This window comes from Oryzias latipes, chromosome 5 (genome assembly GCF_053564925.1).
Source record: "Oryzias latipes strain Hd-rR chromosome 5, Olatipes_Hd-rR_3.1".
NCBI lineage: Eukaryota > Metazoa > Chordata > Actinopteri > Beloniformes > Adrianichthyidae > Oryzias > Oryzias latipes.
Window position 1 is genome coordinate 35,065,746 of NC_136241.1, and position 24,290 is coordinate 35,090,035.

General features: G+C 42.1%; 2 protein-coding genes across 6 annotated transcripts in view; both read right to left on the bottom strand.

Annotated features, from left to right (window-relative positions):
- Positions 1-18,351, bottom strand: part of mtss1 (MTSS I-BAR domain containing 1) — a 48,417-nt gene extending 30,066 nt beyond the window's left edge. For 3 of the 5 annotated variants that reach the window (XM_078947802.1, XM_078947799.1, XM_078947798.1), the window contains exons 1-2: positions 17,586-18,345; positions 1,046-1,107 (exon numbers count right to left, since the gene is read on the bottom strand). In XM_078947802.1, coding sequence (XP_078803928.1) covers positions 1,046-1,107; positions 17,586-17,657 — 134 coding nt within the window. In that variant the 5' untranslated portion in view covers positions 17,658-18,345. Of the gene's footprint in view, positions 1-1,045; positions 1,108-4,903; positions 4,947-17,585 lie in introns of all 5 variants that reach the window. The other 2 variants (XM_078947801.1, XM_078947800.1) reach the window with 2 other exon arrangements.
- Positions 18,352-21,776: 3,425 nt separating this feature from the next.
- On the bottom strand, positions 21,777-23,704 carry LOC101168454 (nuclear factor 7, ovary-like). The gene is made up of 2 exons (XM_004069344.5): positions 23,446-23,704; positions 21,777-23,355 (listed from the first exon to the last, which is right to left on the bottom strand). The coding sequence occupies exon 2, from the start codon at positions 23,342-23,344 to the stop codon at positions 21,929-21,931; it is 1,416 nt and encodes a 471-aa protein (XP_004069392.1). The 5' UTR covers positions 23,345-23,355; positions 23,446-23,704; the 3' UTR covers positions 21,777-21,928.
- Positions 23,705-24,290: the final 586 nt, after the last annotated feature.

Genomic DNA, 24,290 nt, shown 5'->3' on the forward strand with positions numbered 1-24,290 from the left:
AGAGACGTTTGAGACACACATTGTCATCAATGGAGCTTTTGTCTGCATGTCCTCCACCACTGAAGTGTATGCGTCTATAGCTGAGCACCAACACACACAAACGCACACTGTTACCTGATCTTCTCGTGTTTTAGGGGTAATGACTGTGGGCCCGTCTGACCTCAGTGGAAATTCGTCACAATGCAAGTTTGCTCTTTGTGTGATGAAACGGCCAGAAGCGCTTCTATCACGTTTTTAATGAATTATTAAAACCCTTTAAGACTAATTTCACGACAGGAATGAGGTCAGGGGTGCCGCCCAGCCCAGTACTAAAATATTAAAACACACTTCATAGAGCCCGAAAACCTCAAAAGTCTTCACCGAGCCACTGTCCGAGCACCGGGCACTAAGGAAAAACCTCACAGCGAGGAAAGTGAAGACTCAGCCATCCAGCTCATCCCCCCACAGAGTTCTGTTCTTCAGGCGCCTTGTGGTCGTCTACAAGTGGAGCAACAGAATGGAGCATGTGACCCGCCGATTGTAGCACCTGCATGATAGCTGTAAGCTTTTTCCTATGGCATTTTTCAGTCTGCTCCTGATTCCCAATGATCTGAATCACGATATATTGGAGACATGCAGGTTTAAGCTTATCTTTAGATATGTCCTCCATCATGAGAAACATGCTACAAGGACATGATAAACACATCACTTTCCTCTGAACGAGTCTTTAAACGGTTGACGTGCACTTTGGTGCCATTTTTCAGAACTTAGACCAAAAGTAGATCCGAGTTATAAATACTGTAGATATTGTGTGTGTTTGTATGCTTGTGTCTGCATGTTCGTGTGTGTGACTGGCAGGGTTAATAGACCCTAACTGTCTGCAGCAGGCAGAGCGATGATTATCAGGTAAACTGGCCCTCTGGGAAGAGCAGCTTGTGTTCTTGTGTTTTATTCTATTACAGTTGTGTCTGACTCAAAACGCACAAAACTCACATAAACACCAACGTAAAACAAAAACAGTTTACTCCAGTCTTTATGCCTTTATGGTTAGGACTGTGCTCCTTACCTGAGTTGTGACTGGAGTTTGGCTCCTTTTGTTAAAAAGTCCTCCCAGGTCGGATAACTAGCCTAGAAGCAAACAAAGGGAACACAATAATTACATTTGATTATTTTTCCTCCAAATAAAATCAAATCACAGCTAAAGTCGATCGTTAGAACGTCCCACAATATGTGAAGTTATGTGTGCTGCTTTTAAACAAAGGTGGGGTGAAAACAAAGAGACCATTTTTCATTGAACATCAAAGAAGTCAAAAGTATTAAAGGGTTATTGGAGACTGAATTTGTCTTCAGGGGACTGACAGACTCAATAGGTAACCGTAAATAGATGCTTTTATTCTAAAGATATTCAAAATAATCTTTTATGAAATTACAGATTCTTTTGCTGTGAAGAAAAAGTGACCCTGAAATCTGCTGGAAGCAGCTAATCCTTCAATCATTCGCACCACACCTACTCATCTTTAGTGCTCTTTACTCAGTGACACAGAGCACCAGAATTATGGTTCCACTTCCTAAAATCTTTCTGAATTAAATTGCTAAACTGCACGGAAACAAGGACAAGCTGTATTTTTTAACTTAATGTGAGAACAGAGGCCTGAAGCTTTGGGACGACCAAAAACAGGCTGGAACAGAGGAGGCCTACACTTCACTCTGCTAAAGTTATGAAGCTGTGATTTTATTTTTACTGAGGCAGTTTATCTGAAGCCTGCTGTGGGACCATCAAGTGAAGCCAAAACAGATCTCCAACGATCTTCTGAGCATCTAAGACCAGCCTTATAGAAGGTCCTTTACAATACGAGCCTAGAATTCAGATTCTTGAATATTCTCTGGTATTGGTTTCTAAGGGGGGGAAGCTTCTCTTTCACCAGGATTTTGTAACAATAGCTGATTGATTATGTAATCTGAAGCTGGTTTGGGCTTCAGACTTTGACCTTGAGTTGCATGAGTACACAGCAGCAGCCCCAAGTGTGATGTTTAGATTAATTAATCTACCAAAGAAAACTGTTGGGTAATATTGGAAGTTAGGCCATAATTCCACTTTCTCTCATTATTTCCTCAAATCCAGTCACCCTGTCTGCCCTCAGTCTTTGCCACTTCACCAAACAGAGGATAATACCGATTTAACCCCTAACACAACACCATTAGCCTCTTAGTCACACACCGCTAAAGCTGTTAACCAGCCCTCAGTTTAAGGATAGCAGACAGACGCGCAGCATGGGACTGACTGGGTTACTCCAGCAGGGATTTAACACTCTGTGGTGAAATACTGCAGGTGACCAAATGAATGCAGCTTCCAGTAAATGACTAACAGTGAACCTGTTGTTTTTTTTAAAAAAAAGGTGGTGGAGCAATAGAATTTAAGCAACTATGAATGTAGCACAAGTTGACCTTGCAGGAGTATTGAAACGACGCCGTGGCACATGTGGTGTAATCAAAACTAAAGGTCATCAAAAATATTTCTTTTTGAGTTTTAAAAAAAAAGGCAATGAAACCATCAAAAAAGTAAATATAATGATTATCTGATGCCGTTTGCCTAATAGCATAGTTCCACCCATGACCCCCCCCCCCCTTGAAACATTTATTTATACAATATTTCATCTTCCAATATTACATGAAGGTAGAACACTATGATAAAAACAGAGATTATTTTCTGTAGAATATTTTATTCACATTAAGGTGAAATTCAAAGTAGTCCTTCAGTAGTCTGAATATTGGCTCGATCCACTCAGTTTGGACCAATAAAATGTGACTTGAACTCTCTTTCTGTTTGTTCCTGCCAGGAATGTCATGGAAAGTTGCTGTAAAAAAATTCCGGCACTCATTTCGCAGCAGACACAGGCAGCTCTAAAGACACAGGCAGGCGGAGCGTGCATCGGCGCTTCACGCTGTGGGCTTTGGAAGAGGGCTGGCTAAATTTGGGTGGCCCACAGGGGTTAGCGGCGGTTTCAGGGGGTTCCCTCGACAGCTGCCAACAAAACGGTCCTCTGCTTCTGTCTGGATGGACCTGGCCTTTTACATTTCAGCTGTTACAGGGGGACAATCTACTAGAAGTTTCTTTAAACGCTGATCTAAGCAACAAAAATAATTCTTTTTTTATTTTCACACCACTATTTAAAAGTGTAACTGCTTCAACCACCATGAAGGGGTTTGACAATCTTAGGTAAGCCTTTGTTTATGAACTTGGACCCCAGAGAAACATGAATTCTAAGCCTGCTGCCCTCAGTCACTTAGGACTGAAAGCTAAGTGAAGCTGAAATGAAGCTCAAAGTCATCTATTCATCCAGACAGAGCAGGATACACACTAAGCTGCTATCTTATCTGCTCCGTTCACCAGACAAAGCTACAGGTGTGTGGTTACTCTAGCCAGTGTGAGTAGACATCTGCTTTCAGCATCTAATCTCACTATGATAATCCTGATTTGTTCTACTCACCGGAAGAATGAAAGGGGCCAAAATAAGATTTGATGAGAGTGAGGGGAATGCCATGTTAACCAAACCAGAGTTTAAACCAACTTTATTAAGTTCTCCAATCAAGCAATTAACTGGTAATTCAATCATTTATCCACAAAAGGTTTAAACCCACAAACAAACACTAAATGTAGAAAGTATTAAACACTTCAGGAAATCAAGTGAACGTGTCACCTTTGAGTCCCAACAGGTAGCTTTGATTAATATTTAATGATATAAATCTTTGTAGTTATGTTCCAAAGGTAGATCTAGTTAAAAATGTATGCATCATCAACCTTTTAGCAAATGTTTTCTGGACTGGGGCAGACCCAACACAAGTCATTAACAGATCCAGTATGACACGCTCACTCTATAGATATTATTCTGCATTAGAACACCAAAGTATTTAAAAAGGAAAGCTGACCTTCAACAAGTGTAACAGACAACTTTCCACAAGAGGTAGAAGTGTATAGAATGACAAATAGTCCATTGTTTTTCGCCTTTTGGCATAATCAATCAGAGGTCACAGCAAATCAGCTTCCACTGAGTCGCACATGTGGTTTGGGAGAGAGTTTTACACCGGATGCCCTTCCTGATACAACCCTGTATTTTACCCGGGCTGGGGACCGGCACAGGGATACCCAGACTTGGGCCCCTTTGTGGCTACATAGTTAGGCAGTAGCGTGAACGCTCTTGCCCAATGACCCACACTGAATGAAGCTCATCGCCGCCTGGGAAACGAACCCTATATTTCCTGTGCACCAGTCCTACACGCAGCCAAATGAGCCATCCAACCGCCTATGAAGAAAAACCTCATGATGTTTGTTATTAGAAGCCCTTCCACATTACAGTAAAGCTTTACATGCACTGCCATGGTTGACCGTCAGGCATACAGACCATCAGCAGAAATGATTGCCCTTTGTGTCTGAGACACAGAACACATACATATGTACAGCAGAGAAGGAAAGCTAGTCTAGCAACATTGACCACATCCTTTCATGAATGTAAGCATGTGTCTCTAACAACCAGCTAACTCAAACCCCAGTAAAAATGAATGGACCTGCCTCACAGTTTGAGAGATAATTGCAGTATTTAGAACAATGATGGTTTCAGCAATCTGTGTGAACATGCACGCCAAAACAGCTGTTTTAGGTAACTCTTTACAAAGTACATCCGTGCATGCGGCGTTCACTAGCACAGAAACGCTGCGTGTGCATATCTCCCAGATAATCCAGGAACCATTTAAGGAGGAAGAAGTTTGGCAAAGAAGACTTCAAAGTAAATTGCACTGCTCTGGTTTATAGGTTTCTGTTGTGGTTAGCACAGTTGCCTCATGTGGAGAGGGTTCCTGGTGTGAATCCCAGATGGTCGCTGACTGTTAGGAGTTTACATGTTTCCTTCCTGTGTCTCCGTTCAGGTACCTTGGCTTCCTGATCCAGCTCAGAAATGTCCAGGTTACGTTGTCTGAGTAGAAGATACAGACAGAGGGTTCGTTTTAGAGGGATTTTCCAATTAATGTAAAGAAAAAAGATGTTCATTGGTTTCATGTCAACTAAGTTTTGATAAGGGCCTCAAGTCTTACTATGTTAATTAGTATTATGTTAATGTCATGTGTGCCATCTGGTACCAGATCTTTAGTACTACACAAACTTTTATGAAAAGTTAAACCAAACAATCCTATATTTAAACCTGTCTCCAAAAAGTAATGTTGTAATCTGTGTGTTAATCCAACATATGGCAACCTCTGGCAATTAGATACCCTATGTTGTGGCAAAAGATGCTCACAGTGCTTCATTCACACCAGGCAAGTAACGCATGTTCTTGAATACAAGATTAGCCCACAGTGTTCACACTGGAGGAGCAGGGAGGGGATTCTTCTTTTGCTACTGTTTACTTGCGCATGTCTGCCACCTACAGCTGGAAGAGGTTTAGAGTAAATGTCAAAGCAGTGCAAATCTGGTGACTGTCGCTCTAGGGTTTTTCCTTCAGAGCTCTATTCCGATATATGAAAGATTTGGTGTCCTAACTACGGTTGGGCACAACTCTCAATTATTAATTTCTCCTGCATGTTCAATCTTTAAACAGGTGGCACTTCCAAGAATGAAAGGGACGCCATTCAATTGTCGCTACCAAATTCGAGTCTCTGATTGGCCAAAGTTTGACCTAGTTGAACTTTCAATGTCCATTCAATTGGCGCACGTTTTGTACGTAGAGCCTAAAAACAGTCAAAAAGTTCTGTAACTGCACATGTACATAAGTGTTTTAAACGAAGAAGCTCAAAATACGTGTATAAGCACGTTTACATAGACTCTTCATTGAAAGTAGTTGCTTAAATATACTTTGCCGAGGGCCGTGTGAACTTAGTATAAGACAAAAATGAACATCTTAGTTTTTTCTATGCCTAAATATGATAACCCAATGGGGTGGGAGAGACAAAACCATGCACCACATTGTGGCTACGTTCACACTGCAGGCTGAAACGACCCAATTCTGATTTTTTTGCCCCTATGCGACCTGTATCTGATCTTTTCATGACAGTCTGAATGACACAGATCTGATCTTTTCAAAAGCGACCCAGGCCACTTGGGTATGTGGTCCTGAATCCGACACGTATCCGATCTTTTGAAATGCGACCTCCGTCTGAACGGTCAGGCCACATGAATCCGACCCATCGATATGCTACAAAAGTCATCATTCTGCGTTGAAGTAGGCGGGAACGAGAACACAAACATCATCCATGGCAGACGATGCTGCTGAGACCAGTCAGTGAAGGAGAAGCGAGGTCACCGATTGGTTTCATTTTTGGGGTGACAGCTCTATTCAGGCCAAACTCCAGTGCTCTTATTGCAACCGGGCGGTTTTTGAAAACATTTCCAGCGAAATGGCCAAGCGTGGGGTTGAACCTTTCCAGGGATTACTTTTTTCCCCCCTGTCCAACCGTGGTCAGAAGCGCAGGGGACCGAAGCGCGGGGGTCACTTCCCCGTTCGGACCCTCAGATTCTCCAGAGCAGGTTTATAAAGACTCAATAGCATTTGTTTTGGGGGAAACCTTCTTTCATTTTCGTTCTCCTTCCTCCGTAACACACAAAATGAATGCGCACCCCCCAACACACCTCAGCTGCCCCCTCTCACTCCCTCCTGGGCTGCACAGTGCTCTCTCTTACACACGGGCGCGCGCGGCCCCAGCACATACACATCCCCATTTCACAACATTGCCTTCTTAAAATGAAAATATTGTAATTGTACTGGCTCCTTTGTGAAAATAAGTTTAATACTGAAAAAAGACCTCCGCTGTTGACAGCACTGTTGTTGACATCCATTGTTAACGTTAGCTACTTCAACAAACAACAGTGACATCGTTCACCGTTGAGGACTCTTCTGAACATGCGGGTCACTTCTGGGTCATTTCACGGTCACACAGGAGATCACAAAAGTTCGCAATTAATTGGAAATGTGAACGGCCTTGCAAAAAAAGAAGAAAAAAAATCTGATTTTTAAAAAAAAAATCGGAATAGAAAATAAAGCCCTGCAGTGTGATCGTAGCCTATGTCGCCCAGTCTTTGGGCTGTTTTTGTGAAAAAGTGACAAAAAGGCAGGATTGAAGAACTTCAAAGCTGCTATTGAATTAAAATAAAGAATTTCGTTTAGATGTTTAAAATATTTATTTAGTTTTTAGATATACTGGTACTGAAAACTTGTAATCCATAATCTGATATCTAACTGTTGGAGCAAGTATTTTTTTAAACAATTCTATACTCCTGATGTAAAACTTATGGACCTATAAAAATATTCCACTAACATCGTTCAATTTGTCTTTTAATCAAGCAGCAAACATAAGGCTGAAACTGCAATCTGATAAAATTCTTCACAGTCACTAAATCTGGTGTATAATCTAAATCATAGTAACCTTCACTAGATGTTTTTCACGATATTGTGATAACTATGCACTGAGCTGCTCAGCGTAACACACTTGGCATCATCGTCAGTTTGTGTCTGAATTGAAGGTAAGCCACTTCCCTGAAGATATGATCATGGAAAATTCCTTCAAGACCAGTTTGAAAGAGAAACCAGATATTTCTGCCTTTACCCCAGAGTGTCCTTGTCACTATAAGATTTATCCTTACGTTCTTATTTGCACTTTACATAGGAATACATTATTCTGTTTTTTTTATTTTTATAAAAAGGTACAAAACCAGCAAAAGCAAAGCAAGAAGTTCACTGGTTCACTGTAGCTTTAGGTAGGACTGGGCAATATAGAATTTCTTACATTACGATATAGTCTTTTTCATATCAGGCGTTGAAGATATTTATCATGATACAATCCAAATACCTATATTTGTCAAATTTGAACACTCTGCTCAAGAGACAAATTAGATTTTAAAAAAATCAGCGGGTTGTTTAGATTCAAAATTGCATTTCCTGTTCACCCTTTAAGCATAACGAAAAACTTGAGGACGAGAGAAAAAAAAAGAGTTTCATGCAAGTTTACGCAAACGTTCGCTCGCCACATGGCGACCAACCCTCTAATCTTTACTCGCTAAAGAGGAAAAAATGCTCGCAACTGGTGAGTGTTAATTTCAGACCTGTCAAAATAAAATTATTTTGCGATTGACTCATTCTTTCGAGAAAAAAAATGAGAAAATGGGAAAAAATTATATTGCGATATATTTATTGATCATTAACCTATAAGCCAGCAGTATTTATAAAAAGATGAAGAATGAGAATTGTACATGGCATCGATATCTAACTAGGAAGTATTTACACCTTACAAATATTGAAGTTACTGAATTGTGTACACATAGACACCTACAGAAAAGTAACAGTCGTTTTTTATTATACTCAAGAGGTGGATTTTTCCCCCATGAAATCTTTCCTGCAAAGTTGTTGTTTTTTTTCTCGTTTCACTTTAATTAGTTTGGTTTCTGACAAAAAGATAATCTAAAATTGTTCTGGATTAGAATCACAATCCCTAATCTTAAGTATACTTTTCTTAAATTATAGTCACTTTATTTTTATATATAAAGTGTTCAGTTGATGTTAGAACACTAGCGTCACTTAAGTTTTTGGCAAACAGACATGATACAAAACTAAAATTAAATACAAAATGCATATATTCTATAATTAGAACGAATTGGAGACATTAAGGAGGTTAACTGTTTTAATCATTTTAAAGTTTAATTGCAGTAAATTGGTACACATGTACAACCTTAAACAATCTATAACCCTAAAAACTACATGAGCAAAAACTGAATATTAAATAACAGGAACCCACCCAAAAACCTTAGATGGAAAAAAATTAGATTCAAAATTAGCTCAACAGAAACTAATTAATTGAATATAGTGTTCAGTTATTTTGTTCCACACAGAGCACAAACGCACACTAAATAAATCCTCTGACACTGCCCAGAGCATTAGGAGTCAATCAACACAATGAAGCCGCAGTGATGAAGCAACAGAAAGCAGTGGAGCTAAAGAGGCCGTGACTGTTCAAACAGCAGCGCTGGAGTTAGCTTGGTAGCCATTATAGACAGACCGGTACAGGAGACGAAAAGGGCAGATTTAGTATGGATCGCATGGTTAACATTTTGCATACCAAATTTTACACTGTATGGTTCCTTATCTACTGCATTTTGTTAAGCCTTACCACACACACAAAGGAGGATTTATCACCTCAACACCTAGTCTTTAAAAGAGACGATACAAGGTGAGTTTAGTTACCTTTTAGCTCAGAAATAAACAAGAAAACAAACTGAGAAATAGGCCTGAACAATAAATCGCAAATTTATCGTTATCGCGTAAAAGATGGCGAAAATTGCAATAAATGGTTACCTTATGTCTGCTAAAACAATCTTATGGCAACTTGAAGTATATTGGTAATCAAAGTTATATAGTCATCGCAATACTGATCACTAAAATCGCAAGTTTTCCTCATAATGTGTGGCCCTACTGTGAAATAATAATTTAAAAAAACATCCAGAGGCTGGTGATGCCTTTTTTGATCCCTGTAATTTCTCTTACATCGCTAACATAACAAAAACATCAAGCTTCCCCTCTGCCTGCAGATCGGTCCAGGATGAAGGCGCATTAAACCAAAGGTCTGACGTCTGAGATGGAAACCTTCAGATTATGAGCCGCTCAGCTAAAACTAAAGGCGTAAACCCTAAAGGGGTTGTTAAGTAAAAACATGGTGTGCTGAGACCACCTGACTAGTGTTTAGAGCAGATATGAAAAAGCTTTTGGGTTTTTTTAAGAGGTCAATCATTTCCATGGCCCAGTCAAGTGTATGTCAATTCCTACATCCACTGCAGACAGTTTATCCTGAAAGGCTTTGCTTTTGTTCACAGACACACAAGTATTGCTAGCAAGATGCTCACATGCACTGCTACTGGTAAAAAACAATAATAATGAGTTTGTGCTTCAAATCAACTCATCAGTGTGCTGAGATCAGGTGGATAAACCTGCAACCATAAGTGAGAACAGAAATTCATTTGTCCTTTTCCCTTCACAGGAGTCTCTGCAGTTTGTCCTGCAGGGGTCAGACAGGATGGATGGAACAAGTGTCTTTGTTCTCCAGCAGCTTAGCAGGTAACAGAGAGAAACTTTTCCTAACAAATTCTTTCATTAGACTGACAAATGCCTTTTCAGAAATGCAAACAATGAAGACAAGCAAAGACGCAAAAGAACGCCAACATCTGAGCAGAGCGCCGCGAACACTGAAGGAACAACAATTGCTTTATTTGCTACACGGTGTTTGCATGCAGGTAAAAGGCCTGATAGTTGGGGTTGAGTGCACTGATTAGTGATATCTGTATATTCTTTATAGGTGGAAGACTGAAAGAAGACTTCACAAAGAGCAGGTTTCTTTAAGGAACAAGAAACAAACTTTCTTAAGAAAACACATGGCTGACTGTACTAACAAGAGCAAATAAAGGTTCACCTGTTCACTGAATTGAGTCAAGGTGTGGCACCATCACACACATTGCTAACACTAATAACAAAAGTGAAAACTCTTAGTGTCAGCATGCCATTGCTGACCACAAAGCTACTACGTTCCATTAATTTTACATTTTAGATAGAATATTTACATATAATGGATGGAGTAAATGCTGCTTCTTTGACTTGTCTGTTTGTGGATTCATTTGCATTATAGTTTGACTGAAACACATTCCTAGGAACTAGGGGTCGACTGATGAGCTTTTTTTTTCTGTGCCAATACTGATTAATACAGGTCATGGTGGTTGGTAACCGATTTGTGGCTCATTTGCACTTAAAGTAAAAAGTTTAGCATCAAAACTTTGACTAACACAAACTCCAGCACATGGCTTTGTTTAAATGCCGTAAACATATTTTATTTAAGAGAAAAACAACTTGTGAAGTATTTTTGAATAATCTAACAAGAAAAATGTTGTATTCAAAAGAGACGTGTTAAACGCACAACCAACTTTCTCATAGTTTCTTTTTGCAAAGTTTGTGCACTACATTGTCTTTAAGCATATGTTTCTTTATGGCAGTAGCCATAGATCCATCCATCAACCTTCTGTGTGTCTCTGACCGGAATATTTGCCCTTCAGAATCCTGTGGGTGATGTCAGTTTCAGAACCACCACTGTGTCGTTAGGTGACCAACATCTATGAATGCCTTGAAGGTCCTGACACTGGCAGCCTTTGTTCAGCTATTTGGGGTAACTACCTTTATAAATGAATGGGGGGGGGGGGGGGGGGGGGTAACTGAATGACAAAAATAATAAAACAAAGGCAGGAGTACAGTCCAAACCCTTTAACCTCAAAGACGCTCTTTGCCATATGCTAACTCTTTAGCCGTTTACGGGATCAGCATGAATCAGCTGATTCTGACACTGAGAAAAGCGGCTTTCCATTTAGGCTTTGCGCCGTCACCGGTATGCAACTTTAGTAAAGTTCAGAGCGGGCGACATGGTCAAAAAAATTAAATCTACGATTTTTTTCATCCCAAATTTGATTGTAATCGTTTTTTTCTCCCTGTTTTTGCTTTCTTTAACAAAAATTACATGATGGAATAATATATTTTACCATATCCTTTGGAAACTGACCCTAACACAAAGTTCAACAACATGCAAGCTGAAAAAATGATGCAGAACTAAGCAGCAGATGTTTTGGGAGCTACCGCTAGCCTGAGCATCTCATAAAGAGAAATACTAGAATGACTCGGCAGATCATTTCTGGGACCAACAGCCTTGAAACCGATTGGTTTGATGCTCCGAGTTTGAAGGTCCAACCAGGGACCAATATATCATTTCTGACTCACCAGACAAGTTGGCTGATAGATTAAAAAAACATCTACCAACCAAATGATTCCATTATTTTACAAGGGAAAACTATAGCTGTGATTTTATAAATTATTGTTACAATAATGCAAACAGAGAGGAAGTCACAACATAATGAAGACATCCGATAAAAACACCTGACTTTCTTAAGGAACTCCTGTTTTGATTTCTACTCAATCTTTGCTCTCTGCTTTTGCCGTTTTCTCGCAGTCTATGAAATGTTTGATTTTCCGTCACAAATGAGTCGTTTGTACTGAGAAGACGGGTTTCAGTCAGTCACCTGTCGTCTGAACCAACTGTAAAGATTCAAACCTGCTGAGAAAACAAGGACAGATTTACTGAAGGGGAGCAGATTGACAGAAAAAGCTATTTTTTTCAGCCTCGCAGAAGTAGGTCCTCTTTGTTTGCTGCCGTTTTCACATCTTTCACGTCTTTCAATCGCCCTGCCCGAGTAAAGTTAGAAAAGTTAAAAAAGCAAAGCTGCTTCTCTCTGTGAGAGAACCAGCTGATTTACACCGTGTTAGCACTTCAGTACTTTACAGTGTCACTTTTCTCAATGTCAAAATCCACTGGAATTCCGTTAATCATAAAAACGGTTCAAAAGTTGGGGTAGGTGGTGCAATTAATGAACATTTCTTGTGTAAGTTGACAGAGCATCTGGACCTACATGCTTGAGTTTCCTTTTTCCTTTGCGTGACGGCTTAATTTAGGAAGAAGCATCAAGACGTTTCTACGTTTTTTAACTTTTTAGCATTTCCTGAGGAGATCTCCAACCTCATATCTTCTTGCATTAAACATTCACCCCCCCTCCTCTTCCTGTCACCAGTCTTTCCCGTTCCCATCACCCACTTCCCTCTTTCTTTAGGTCTTCTTCCTAACACGTCTCATGTGACCGTCCTGCATTTCCTCAAACGCCTTCCTTCATTAACAACAAACAAAAACTACAAGGAGCTGCATTTCCAGAAGAAAATGCAGGCTTGATGCTATATTGCTGAATAAAAATGAAACTTAAAAGGAAATAATTGGCAAAAAAGAAAGAAAGAAAGAATCAAAGTTGACCAAAAGTAAAGTGAAAACAGTAAAATAACAAAAAAGATCTTTTGGGAATAATGCAGGCGACTGGTATCGAACTAGAAAAGTTGTGCACCACAGCTCATATTAAATGCCATTACGCCACCAAGCAGGTACTGTGGACAGGACATCTAACCGGTAATCCTGGAATATCTGGAAAAGTTCAAGGATTTGAAGGACCAAAAAGTCAGAGCTGGAAAAAGCTGAAAGAGCTGAACATTTGAATAGTTGAAGAGTTAAAATAGCAGAAACATTGTAGGAGGAGTTAAGTGGCAAAAAAATGGTGGAAGACACTGTAATAAAGAAAGAGAAACAGAAAAACAATGATTACTTTATGGCATCCAACCAATGACAAAACTACACACCGATTGTAATGTGGAAATATCCACTGTGTGTGTGGCACTGTGTTTTTTTGTCAAATTAACACTTCATCAGTACACTTTGCTGATTCAGTGTGTGTCCACACCCACATTCACCTGAGGTCGCCTATTTACCTGCAGGAGTAATGCTCTTTGAAGTCACCCCACCCCAAACACACACAGCTTTCATTTCAGGAAGTATAAAGTATATCACCAACGTGAGTTTGCATGATGATAACTGTCGTACTGACAGACTGTGCTTAGGTCACACGCCTCGTGAAAACTGCCAAGATTTTACAAATACAGATGATTTTACACATAAATGAATACAATCCATGTAGAAATGGCATGTTTCTCTGTGGAAACCTAATTACTATTCCACACACAGCCTCTGCTTCATTTACGTTCACCTTGAGTATGGAGCTCAGGACAGAGAACACAAACCAACACACATGCAACACTGAAGTGCAAACCCATGACCCCACATGCATGATGCGCGCGCACACACACACACACACACACACACACGCACACACCAGCTGGTTCTTAGAAACACAAAGGATTAGAGAAAGGATTGTCTATTTAGTGTCATTTTCTCAGATTTTGCAGAAACTCTTTCAGTAACAGCAGAAACGTGAGACCGTTTGTTTTTTCATCCACACAACAACTCTAACTTTAAGCGGCTCTCCATGTGCTCGGCACATATACTTTCATTCTTCTGGCCAGGTAAGCCACATTTGCTGTTAACTAGGGTGTCCAATTCCCGGTCCTGGAGGGTCACACTGCTGGATCTAAAGAAAACAGGACACTGGCTCCCGAGGAATGGGATCTGACACCTCCGGTCTAAACTTTATTCCAATAGAGAAGATGACAACATCACTGCATGAGGCTGTGGATGTGAGGAGCAAAGCAGGAAGATAAAAAACAAGAAGGACGAGAGATTGTGAGAAAAAGGGAGACATGCAGGAAAGTGCCTAAGCCAGCATGTCAGGCAGGACTTAGTGACAGCAGAGATGGAGAAGGTCGATGCCTCATCATGTGGCTCCTGAAGCTGAGACGGGAATCATTGAGCTGACGGCGTCTCCCAGAAAACTCACATGTCCAACAAACCAACTCCAGATACATTTTCCTCCCAACTGGGATGTATTTTAGTATAACTAATAACTGTAATAACTGAGTTCACTGAATGCTCAAAACTGCACAGATTTGTCTCTTTGGGGTTATAGATGCTGCTGTGTCTCGACCAAAGTCTATTGAACAATGCTGGCCTCAAAGCATCCAAAGAAGCTCTTGACAGACATTTATTTGAATGAAAAGATGAAATCCAAGAAAACTGGAAAAAACATCAAACTATGTGAAGATAAATACAGCATTCATGTTACAGCTGACAGCTCATTTAACTAGAATACTATAAAACTTCTACCTTTTTTATTGGACTAATGAAGTATTGTTTGCACCGCTGCTTTCTCCTGGTGTTTGCAAAAGATTGAAATGTTGATGGACTTCTGGTATCTCCATGCTTTTGACAGCCAAGTATCTTTCATGGTGGATCTTAAATCATTTTCAGATCTCCGGATGACCTGCAGAGCAGTTACAGCCCGGCTCTGCCAAACTCCCCACGCACACACGCGTTGGGGGCTCAAACACAACCAGGAGGTCATCACGGCTGTGGAGCCAAACCATGACGGCGAGGCTTTCCAGCAGAAACGTACACACACCAACCGCGACTCTCTGCTTAGTTACAGATGACTTCCGTGGGTGAGAAGCGTGCAACCTTCTCAGAACAAGAAGCGTTCCCGTTGATTCTGTGCCACATTGATAAAATGTGAGGAAATGATGCCACAAGCTCTGGATCCACCAGATCCATCCCACTTCTTTGTTATCTGATGTGAGCCGTGAGTCACGCGTGCTACTCTGTGTTCTTGTCAGTGGATGTCAGCATGTTCCATCATGTTGCATGCAAATAACGTCTGACTTGTGAGAATGCCCCCCTTTCCCCTGATCCTGAAGTGTCTGACTTTACAACAACATGACTTAGAAAATGGTTTGTTCCCTGTTGGGGAGGCACATCAGTTTGAATAACTCCTAACGAAACAAAAACGCTTTCAAAGGTGCTAAAAAAACTATTTTAAAAGAAACACGCAGAGCAAAGCTAATGCGACTCCCGTGAGTCATCTGACAATCTGCTCTTACACAATATTTAAGAATTTAGACTGAAGCGTCACCTGTGGTTTATTCAGTTCTCAACAACATGAAAACGGATGACGCACAGCTTTGCTATAACTAAGACTTACCAGTTTAATCCTGTCAAACAATCACCCACGCTAATCAGGCTCTACAATGAACCAAAAAACACTTCTTTATGAGGCCCTTATGAGGCGTCTGAAGGCAGCGCCGAGGCAAGGGCCCGAAAGAAAAAAAGACTCTCACAAAGATGTGAAAAATGCCAAAACCATGGAGGCTGAAACAGAACAATCCTTGAGGTTCATGTTCATCCCGCTGCATATGAAAGCTGTGGCTAAAGGAGGACCAACAGTCATATGAAGGAGATCTGTGGTTGAGCTGGTCTGCCTCACATAAATGAACAAACAAAAAGGAGTCAAGCTGTGTAACGGTCAACAGCTACCTTTATTAAACCATTTTTCAGCCGTCAGTGCTCATTGCTTTCATGTAAAAGGTTTATTTATCTTTTGTTTGCATCCAAATTGTTTTTATTTGAATTCCTACTCCAACTATATTTTTATCTATTGTAAGATCCTTCCCAGTGGTCTTATGATTATGCAGTTTCAAGCAAAATCGGATATCCTGTGGAATTTTTTAAAGGCACATCAGCAGTAGCTCATTAGAAATTTGCCTCTGGGTTGTGGGCAGGACTGTTGGTGCGGAAGTTGGCCTACTTTAAAATCCCAGCATTCCTTTGTTTACCCGGTCTCCCATTAGCTTACAGCTCCTTGCAAGACCAAGCTAACATTGGTGTAGCGTTATCGGAGCTATCCGGCTGTACAGTTTTGATCCAGATTCCAGCTCAGACAAAGAAAGCGAGGACTTGCGTGGATCCATTTGTCTGCAAGTGGTTGATCTGGAATAGTGGTGGAGAAGGGAGACTTTGGCCCCACCCATGACAGTTGCTGCGGGTTTTCATCCGCTCTTGATCCTTCACAATTTCAATAAAACCCCATTTTAATCCTAAATTCTTTCAAATATGTCCTCCATCCCGAGCAAAATGCTACAAGTGCTACAAGTGGAAAGAGTGTTTTTGGGTCTTTCGTCACAGCTAACATCCCACCCTTAATGACAAAGGTCTTTGAATCCAAATATTCCTATGATTTCAAACATCTAATTTATTCCCAGAAATATAAAAGTAATCAAGCAATACCTGATCTATCATCAGTTTCTATCATGAAGAATGACATCAGGTAGCACATGGTATAACATGAAAACCCCACAAAGGGGAAGTTTTGTCAACGGAATAAGATGAATGTTGGTGTAGTGAAGCATCACTGGGTCCCTTTCATAAACCGCCGCCGTCTGTTTATGTGGGGGAACAGGAACATGTGAGCAGAAAAATCCGTCTGCCACGGAGAGGCTTCATGTGTCAGGCAGCGCCATGGCCTCTGTCTTATGGTCAAAAAGGGGGGGTGACTTTAAAGAGGCGCCGCTGAGGACCGAACACGGAGAAACACTGACAGACAGACAGCAAAGGGCAAACGCTTGCCAAACATCAAAGAGAACACAGCTGGTAGTACCACCCCCATCCGGCCCTTTAGCCCCTCGGATGGCCCACTTCCACATTCAGCTCAGTTTTTACCCAATCCCCGGCACCAGCGTTCACGTCCACATATGCGAGCCATTCTTAATAAATGTTCCCGTCTTTGTTTACATTTCATGAAACTGTTTTCTCAAATATTTATCAGACTCCTATGAGTCAAAGTGACAAATAGGAGATTAAGATTAGGATTAAATCGCCACCAAATTACTTTAGTGGTTTATTTTAGGATCAAAATGATTGGATTTGGTTGAAGATAATCAGATCCTATTTGGATTGATTTTTTTTTTACCAATTATGTTGGGATACAAAAAACTCATAGCAAAACTTTTAATCCAATACAAACAAAAGGTAGAATTAAAATGACTGAAATATTACATTTATAAGAAAATTATTATTCGAACTTGATAATAATAAGAAGAATTGCCCCTCGGGGTCAATGAAGTTGAACGGAAATTGAATTTCTTGCATTTTAGAACAGCCATGATGATGAACATGACATCAGCTTTGATTCAAGTGAATTTCCTGAAGATAATCAGAAGAACTGAAGGATTGTGAGTAAAAGTGAGAAGCAGGGTTTCCGAGCAGACGTGAAATGATTTTACCTTCATGTCGTTCATGATGAGCTGGAAGAGCCCTCCCAGGGCGCTGCATTCCTTCTCTATGCCCGCATCCATTTTTCCACAGGCTCGGAAAAATCCTCAACCTCCCAACACGAAAACTTTTGAACCTCCCCCCAAAAAGGAAGGGAAAAAACAACTTCCAGGCGGGTTTTCTGTTATAGAATATGGCCCTCCTGTGTTTGGTAGACTAAAGGAGGGCTTCGACGGCTCGAGGGCAGAGTCCGCTTCTTTAGCCGAAAAGAAAACAAACACCGGAGAGTCGATGATCCGTCCGACGAGCGTCCGGCTGCAGTCAGCCGATGCTTCCAGCCGGCCAGCTCGATAAACGTCCCGAAAAACACCACATTGTGACCGGAGCAGCTGCTCCTGTCTGGAAACCGCCTGGCAGATTTTTTTCAAACCTACTTCTGAAGCCAATGAAGACAGAAATGGTTTTCGCTGCTTGCTAACTCCGCTAGCTAGGTCAACTTCGCTAACAACCTGTAACTGTGCGTGCGTCCAAACGGGGACACGCACGCGCGCTCCGTGATCGATACAATCCCACACGAACGGATGAAGGTCGTATCTGGAGCCCGGCTCCGGCGGCAGACCCCCGGTGGGTCAGCAGAGGGGTATCCGACAGTTTTGACTCCGTTTCTCGCAGAGTTTGGACGACAAACGCCGCCGATTTCCAGCGGTTACTCCAGAAGGACTGTCCCGTGAGGTCCCGAGCCGCGCGACAAGACCGCCAAAGTGGTGACGCAAAGAACTTCCGGCTGTAGCCTTCAAAATAAAACTTCCAATCCGGAAATGGATGGATGGATGGATGGATGGATGGATGGATGGATGGATGGATGGATAGATAGATAGATAGATAGATAGATAGATAGATAGATAGATAGATAGATAGATAGATAGATAGATAGATAGATAGATAGATAGATAGATAGATAGATAGATAGATAGATAGATAGATAGATAGATAGATAGATAAAACGTATGAAATGGTTTAAGTTGGATTCATAGATCATCAAACTACAGAGGAATGAACGTTGGCGGGAATTTGGTCAAATTTCTTGTGGGACAAGCGTTTTTTAAAAAGTCAATAATTAAGCCTGTTAGGGCAAAGAGCCTTAATGTTTTCCCTTTTTAGTCCAAATTCTTTTGCACATGTGTAGAAAAAACTGCAACTTTTGCAGGTGAAATGTGAAGATGTTATTCTCAAATAAAATTTTATCTTGCACATGCTTGTAAAGACGTTTATTTGCCAACTCTGTCGTAATTCTTTTAGTGTCAGAACTGACGCTGGGGCAGAACTTTATTAAATTGTTGGTTGGAATCTACAGACTTTGTGGTTTAAGCCTGTTCTTATCCTGTAAATGAATGTATTAAATCACAACTTCAGAGGAAGTTAGAAGCGCTGCTCTGTAAAAGATCAGTCTTTCTTCTAACAGCATTTCAAAGACACATTTTCTGTATCCTTTCATTCTTCAGAGTGGTGATGAAAGCAGCAGGAAGACTCGAGTGTCTGACCCATCAATGGGACATTTTTCTGAATCGTCTCATCAAAAACCGTGACAGCCTCATGGAGGAGTTCTTTCTCCAGACTATTTTGCTGATTTACCCAGCAACAAGCTGAGTCACAGCCACAGCAGCCTTGCCCTCAGGTGGTTACCATGGCAACCCATACTGTGGCACATGCTCTTGTTTGGTATGTTTTGCTGAATCACATGCCACATCCAACCACAGCAGTGTGGATTCCATGGAGACCGTGATTTATAAAACAGTCATTTGGTGACAATTCAGCTTAAGTTTGTGGTTAAACTTTTTATTTGGAGGGAAGGACTTGGTCAGTGTCACAGAAAAAAATTAGACATTTAGGAGCTTAGAGTACTGGAAAACGTGGATGAATGTTTCAAAAATAGAGCAGAAATTAAACAAAAAGGCAGAAAGACTGTAAATGTTTTCAATTTTCTTATTTCAATAAATATGACACACAGTCTGGACTATTTAAAATTCTCCTTCAAATTTCTAATTTTAAAGTATAACTATTTTTCTAACGTTGACGTTATGATTATGGATATTTTCTATATAGATATCCTGTCCTTTTTAAAATAAATACACATTTAGCCTTTTTTTATATATTGATGACGAAGTACTTTGTGAAAAAGACCAAATTATTCAAATTCCCTCCAGATCTCATGACGTTTTCACTTTTAAACAAAACAGACACAAAACTTCAAACCTAAAAAGATTTCTGAAGTAAAACTGTAAAGTTTTCAAGAAGCACATGACAGTGTTTGGCTATAAAAGCAGTTTTATTCTTTGCAGATTCCATCGTTTGAGGCAATTGTGAATTAAACTCATACAGACTTTATTTATCCATTCATTTATTCTCATAGGTTCCTCTGATTTATTTTGTTTTTAAACCCCTTCTGTAGTTTCTTTTGGTTATTTCCTTCAAATAAAATGGAAAATTGTGCAGTTAATGGTTTCTGTGCTGCTGAGACGTCAGATGACATTTATTGAAATGTTCTGTCACCAAAACAAGCTGCCAGATATTTGCTATTTGGAAAAAAGTTTGTATTATTATTTTGTATGAACGTTCATTGTGTTTTCCCTTTGGCTTACATAATTTAGCTTTAATGATCACTTTTTAATGAATGTAACAACAGCGCCATCTACCGGCCATGTGGGAGGAGGAAGTCATGGCGGCAAGCATCACATGGGCTTCCATCGCTGCCATGCAAAGCCACAGGCTGATTGCAGGTATTACGGCAAAGGGGTTTCACTCCAACCACTGAAGATGGACATGTCGTTTTGAAAATACTTTATTTTGATGGATTTGCTGTGATCAGAATCTCTGTCTGCAAAAACTGAGAAGTAAATAATGATTTCTAATTTTCTGAAATCCTGTTTTTGTGGTTCGTATGAGCCCCAATGTAGGAGAAATGAATAAATAAATACTTGAAATCAAATAAACAGAGGCGCCTGAAACTATGAAAGTTGACATTTTTGAATGGAACAATGGAAATGATTGGCTTTGCAGTCACAGTCCCACTCCCCCACAGACACTAGCGCCAACCTACGGCCGCCAGGGGCAGGGTGGGGTTCTTGCCCAAGGACACTTTGATAAAAGGTTGGAATCATACCTGCAGATTTCCGATCAGAGGTCGACCACTGTTCCACTGCACCACAGCCGCCCCCACATTATATCACTATATTACCTAAAGTATTGTCTCTCCTGCCGTGACTCACATCTGAACTGAAGGACCGTCCCATTCCTAACCCATAGAGTTCAATCCTGCCGTCCACCTTCTGCAGCTTTTCCAGCTTCAACTCTTCTGGAAGGCTGTCCACCAGGTTGAGGAGTGTTTCTAGGAGTTGTGGACCGTTCTTCCAGAAGGTCATTGGTGAGGTCACACTCTGATGTTGGTGGAGAAGGCCTGGATCTCAGTCTCCACTCTAATTCATCCCAAAGGGGTTCCATGGGGTTCAGGTCAGGACTCTGAGCCGGTCAGGTCCAGTTTATCCACACCAGACTCTGTCCTCCAGGTCTTTATGCACCGCTGCATCAGCGCTTTGCGTTCACTTGGTGATGTGTGGATGGATGCAGCTGCTCAGCCGTGGAAACCCGTTCCATGAAGCTCTCTGCGTGCTGGACTTGTAATCTGAAGGTCACATGACCTGTGGAGCTCTGCAGCAAATGACTGCAGAAAGTCGTTGACCTCTTTGACCTTCAGCATCCTCTGACCCCTCTCCATCAGTTTACGTGGTCTACGTGGTGATGAGGACACCTGATTCTGATCATTTAGATACGTTTGTTAATAATGTTAATGTATTTTTCTTTTTTGCTTATTTGTCTTTTTTGTTTTCATTGCCTGAAATAAAGCATTTGAATCTGTGGAACCTTTCCCTTTCTCAGAGCAAAACAGTCCGTCTAACAGTTTACAGCTGAAATGTTTTGAACGTTGACGAGAGCAGAAGAAGAAAGTCAGAACGGATCCTTGGGAGGAGGTGTTGCATTTTCTCTCATCTGAGGCCCCAGAACTTCATGAAAGACAGGAACCATCTCTGCTAAAACCTTTACTAAAATACTGACATGTCCATTTTGGGTTTCAAAGGATGAAGGAAAACTTGAAATTCCTTTTTTTGGTTTTCTTGGCAACAAGCTTTAAAAATCTGAAAACACGATTTGATCAACAGTTTTAACAAGTTTCATCCAGATCAGAGAACACGAAGCACTAAACGTCTGGATGGATGAGGTTTTTTACATGCATGGTGGCTCAAAAAGGGAAAAAAGAAGAAAAAACAAGTTTGGACGTCTGTTTCCTTTGTAAAAGATTTCAGATTTCATCATCAAGACGAACAACACAGTCCTCGTCCTCGTCCTCCCCTGAAGGAGCCTGGGAAATCCTGAGCGGCAGGTCACTGCTGGTGTGGAAGAGCGGAAACAGCGCCTCAGTGTGGCCGGGTGTGAACTCCTGAATGTGGGCTTGAGTCTCTGCATCAGTGAAGGTCAGTCTTCCTCTCCCCCAGTCCAGATGAACGCTGACGCTCTTCAGCTTCCTCTCAGGATGAAGAGGAGACGGACCCGTAGGGGAGATGGAGACGTACTCGCCGTTGGAGAAGGCCACGGCCCACAGCCCACTCGACGGGTCAGGGGCTCCTTTCCTCCTGAAGCCCTCTGCGGCCACGCCCACTAACCAGGCTCTGCTATCGCCCACTTCCACGCTCCAGCTGTGGGCCCCCGAGCAGAAGCCCTGCGAGCCCAGAACCATGCCGTGGCATTCAAAGCGCTCTGGGTTTTCGGGGAGCTCCTGCCTCGGTCCGTGTCTCACAGAGGTCAGGTCTTCAGACAGGAGGAGTCCCGCTTCGGCTGTGTTGGGATCCAGAATCACCGGTCTGTAGGACACCACCTCCTTCATCTTGGTCCAGACTCTGAAGCTCAGGTTGCCCACATGTTTGGCCACATCCATCAGAGCTCCTGACAGCAGCCGCGGGACGTCCTGCAGGCGGCAGCGCTGCACTCTTTCCACTGCAGCCTTGTGGTTCCGGATGAATGAGGCGTCTGCAGCTCTCAGCTGCTCCTCTGCAGCTTGGATCACGTCTGAAAGAGCTGCCATCTCCCTCCTCAGAGCCTCCGTCTCGTGACTCAACACCCAAACCTTCTGCCTCTCTTCCTCCCTCAGAGCATCAATCCTGGCATCCTCTTCTTCCTGCAGAAACCGGTGAAGCTCCTGGAACTGCTTCTTCATCTGCGTCTCAGCTTGTCGGGTCTGGAGCAGAACATGTTCTGTTGTGTGGCCGAAGTGACCTTTGACCTGCTGGAGGAGCTTCAGGCGGTCCTGTAAGGGTTCCAGAGACCTCCGCAGCTCCTCTCTGAGATCCAGAGCGGCCTCGCTGACGGGTCGGAAGCTGTGGTTCCTGTGAGCGTCCGAGTCTCTGCAGATGAGGCAGACGGGCTCCTGGTGGTCCAGGCAGAAGAGCTTGAGGCTCTCGGCGTGAAGCCTACAGAGGGGCTCTGGCTCCGCCCTCTCCAGCAAGAAGGCCTCACATGCGTTCTTCAGAGCCAGGTTGCAGGGCGGACGCTTACTTCCACAGGCGTTGTTGCAGACGGGACACTTCAGGACCTGCTTCTTCTTCCACCATCTCTTCAGGCAGGCTCTGCAGAAGCTGTGGCTGCACGGCAGAAACACCGGCTCCTCAAAGATGTCCCGGCACACGGGGCAGGTTAGTTCCTCCTCCAACCCCGGGGCCATTTTGCCTCAGTCTGAAAGTTCAAACAGGAAGTCAGACTCTTCTCTAATTCTTCTTTGCTCTTCTTGAATTCTGATCGGTTTAATTGGTGAGGAGAACTCACGTCTGCAGGCAGGAGGAGGCTGTCCCACCGACCAGGAGTTTGGGGGAATCTGAAGGCGAAGGTTTCAATGTTTCCTCTCTGCAGAAAAGTCACTTCTGCTTTTCTCGCCAGGGTCACGTGACTCCAACGTAGAGCTGCGTCACACGGCGGAAGTGCTTCATTGACTATGCAAACTTGACTTTCGTCAGATTCAAACATGAACACAGTTTTAATCTCTGAAAAAGCTTTAGCTATGGCTCATGAATGTAACCAAACGAACTGGCACAGGGAGACTCGGACTATTTAAGACATGAGGAAGGGAAACACAGGTGGAAACAATCAGGTAGGATTACACAGTCCCACCTGTAGGGGAACAGACAAGGGGAGGAAGAAACAAGGCCTGAAACGAGAGGAGAGTTAGTGTTTCAAAATAAAACAGGAAGTGCAACACGAGACAACACAAGTGACAGACATGGACCAAAAGTGAACAATTCATGACAAAAGATAAAATTGACAAGACATGGCAGCCTGCACGTTAATGTGGCGCTTTCTGCACGTTAATGTGGCGCTTTCTGCACGTTAATGTGACGCTTTCTGCACGTTAATGTGACGCTTTCTGCACGTTAATGTGGCGCTTTCTGCACGTTAATGTGGCGCTTTCTGCACGTTAATGTGGCGCTTTCTGCTTTGATTACTGCTTTGCAGACTTTTGGAATTCTCTCGATGAGCTGGAAACTGGCTAGGAGGAGCGGGGATCGAACTGCTGACCCTTCGACCTGCTCAACCGCCTGAGCCACTGCCACCCTATGTTATGTGGCAGTTATGACTGTCATGAATTGGGCTTGGGTTAAGAAAGTACTAAATGT

What these genes read in the sequence shown, in the direction of transcription:
- LOC101168454 (XM_004069344.5), bottom strand. Translation starts at nt 23,344, where the DNA reads ATGGCCCCGGGGTTGGAGGAGGAACTAACCTGCCCCGTGTGCCGGGAC.